At 66.0% G+C, this 2,729-nt stretch overlaps 1 protein-coding gene across 1 annotated transcript; it reads right to left on the bottom strand.

Annotated features, from left to right (window-relative positions):
• Positions 1–248: 248 nt before the first annotated feature.
• ANKRD9 (ankyrin repeat domain 9) lies at positions 249–2,071 on the bottom strand. The gene is made up of 2 exons (XM_049828732.1): positions 1,848–2,071; positions 249–1,463 (listed from the first exon to the last, which is right to left on the bottom strand). Exons 1-2 carry the CDS (start codon positions 2,069–2,071, stop codon positions 524–526), a joined length of 1,164 nt encoding a protein of 387 aa, XP_049684689.1. The 3' UTR covers positions 249–523.
• Between the last annotated feature and the right edge of the window lie 658 nt (positions 2,072–2,729).

Below are 2,729 nucleotides of genomic sequence, written 5' to 3' on the forward strand. Positions count from 1 at the left end.
TTCTCTTTGCCCTTGTGTACAAGATGAGGAAGTTTTCATCTGTGCCTTTAAAAAAACCTCACATCCCTGCCAAGATGTATTAGGAGAGCTGTAAAAAAGGAGTCATCTCCTGTTCCAGGACCACGGGGCTTATGTAACAGGGAAATCCTAACAAAAAGATACACCCCCATCCCACGCACACTTTTCCAAGGCACATGCCGCTTCAGGGCTTTCAGTCGCTCGATTTGTATTTTGATCACATCTGCCACTGGTTTATTCATATGTATTTACAAATACGTTCTCCCACATACCCTCATTTGTACATGCCATAGAATGTTTTTATAAAATGCAGTGCGGACCTCACCTCACCACAAGGATCTTTAAATAAAATACATTGTAAAGTGCCAGATACAATTCTTTTAAAAAACACAGTTCTAATTAAAACAGATGCTTGGCCGCTGCCTTAGCAGCTTCGTATACTGATACATTTTTAGCATAACAGTCTATTTCTGTCAGGTGAGCGGGAGGCTCTCACACCACCCCTCTAGCTCTCCAGTTTCAGGTCCAAAGGCTTTAGAAAATGAGGCAGAGGCAGATCATCCAGAGCCTCTGCGAAATGCTCAGGTGAAATGGTCCTGATCAAGACGCGCATGGCTCTGACAAACAGCGACGGGGGAGCCAAGCCCACCAGCCACAGGAACCTGTTCTCCCCCAAGAGGTCCTGCCACCGCTGCCGGTTGTCCAACAGTTGCTGTTTCATTGCGAACTGGAGGTCCTGAGGCACGAAGAAGAAGAGGCAGTCGAGGCAGAGGAGCTTGGCACGCATGTTAGCTGCCGGCGCGTGGGAAATCTGCTGCAGCAAGGTGTCGAGAGGGGTATTCCCGGCGCTGTCCTGCAAGCAGGGCGACGCGCCGTGCCCGAGCAGCAGGAGCAAGCACTCGGGTCGCACCAGCTCGCAGGCCACGTGCAAGGCCGTCTTGCCGCCCTCCACGCGGCTGCAGCCCCGGCGGTCCAGGTGGCCGGCTCTGTCGCTCGGCGGGAAGGCTTGGAGGGCCTTGAGGATTCGGAAGAGGATGCGGACCCGGTCGTAGCGGACGGCCATGGCCAGGTGCGGGGCCGAGGACTGGCAGCAGCTGAAGCTTTGGCTGGGCACGGCCAGGGCGCTCTGGGGGAACTTAGTCAGCAGGTGCCGGGCGTAGGGCTGGTGGTCGTGCACCAGGGCGTAGAGCAGGGCCTCTGAGGGCGAGTACACGCTCACCTTGCCCCCGTCCTCCCAGTGGAAGACCTCCATGGTCCGCATGTCCTCCAGGAACCAGACGGGCAGCAGGTCCCTCACCGCCTGGTAGAAGGCGAAGGAGGATTTCTTGCACTGCTTCTGGGACTGGGCCCCGCGGCCGCCGACCCACCGGACGCTCCAGGGCATGGCGGGCTCCGCCGGGGGCTGCCTCCCACTTCGGTGCACAGAGGCCGCATCGGGCCCGGACCTGCGGGAGCGGAAGGGCGGTCAGTACCGTGCGGCCGGCGCTCCCCGGGCTGCGCCCGCCGGCCTGCCAGACCCTCCGGCCGCCGGCCCGGGGCGGGGAGCCGCGGCGGCCCCGCCGCACCGGACAACACCCCCGGTGCAGCGGGCACCCCTACGCCGGTGCGCGGGAACCGCCTCCCCCTGGTGCACGGGACGCCCACGTCCCCGGCGCAGGGGACCCCCTCTGCCCCCACCCCGGTGCCCGGGACGCCCATATCGCCGGTGCCCGGGAACGGCCTCCGCTCGGTGCGCAGGACGTCCGTATCCCGGGGCACGGGAACGCCTCCCGTGCCGCCCGGCTGCCCCGCTCCCGGGTCGCCGCCGCCGCCCCCCGCCCGGCGCTCACCTCTCCGCCGTCCCCGCGGTGCCGCCGGCCGCTGCCCGTGGCCGCCGCAGCCGCAGCGGAGGGGGGGGGGGGGGGGGGCGGGGGGGCGGGAGCGGGAGCGCGGCGCGCCGCCGCGGGGCCCTTTTATCCCCACCCCCCGCCCCGGGCGGTGAAGGTCGGTCAGGACCGGGGAACTGTCCAGCCGCCGCCGATTGGCGGCCGCCCCGGCTCCCCCGGGCGCCCATTGGCTGCGCCGGGAGGACGGGGCCCTGCACCATCGCGTGCGTCACGGGAGGCAAAGTTCCAAGAAACTTGACTGCCGGCTCGGAGTCCCGGCGGGGGCGGGGCGGGGACTGACGGGGCGGGGGGGGGGGGAGGGGGGGGGTATGGGGTCCCGGGGGTGAGGGGGGGCCTGGGAGCATGGGATCCAGCGGCTAGAGGGGCACGGGGTCCGGGGGGCACGGGGCCCTGGAGATATGGGGGTCTGGGGTGTGGGGTGCAGGCAGCACGGGGTCCGTGGGTATATGGGCCTCTGGGGGTGTGGGGTGCAGACAGCACGGGGTCCGTGGGGATATGGAGGTCTGGGGGATATGGGGTGCAGACAGCACGGGGTCCGTGGGGATATGGAGGTCTGGGGGATATGGGGTGCAGACAGCACGGGGTCCGTGGGGATATGAGGGTCTGGGGGTGTGGGGTGCAGACAGCACGGGGTCCCTGGGGATATGGGGGTCTGGGGGATATGGGGTGCAGACAGCACGGGGTCCGTGGGGATACAGGGTCCTGAGTCTATGGGGTCCAGGGCACACAGGGACCCCGGACACATGGGGGCATGGCGGCTGGGCCACAGGGAGACCTGTGCTCAGGGGCTTTGGGACACCCAGGCTCCTGGGCGTCGGAGGGGGC

The sequence above is a fragment of the Accipiter gentilis genome, chromosome 25, assembly GCF_929443795.1.
Source record: "Accipiter gentilis chromosome 25, bAccGen1.1, whole genome shotgun sequence".
In the NCBI taxonomy this organism is placed as follows: Eukaryota; Metazoa; Chordata; class Aves; order Accipitriformes; family Accipitridae; genus Astur; species Astur gentilis.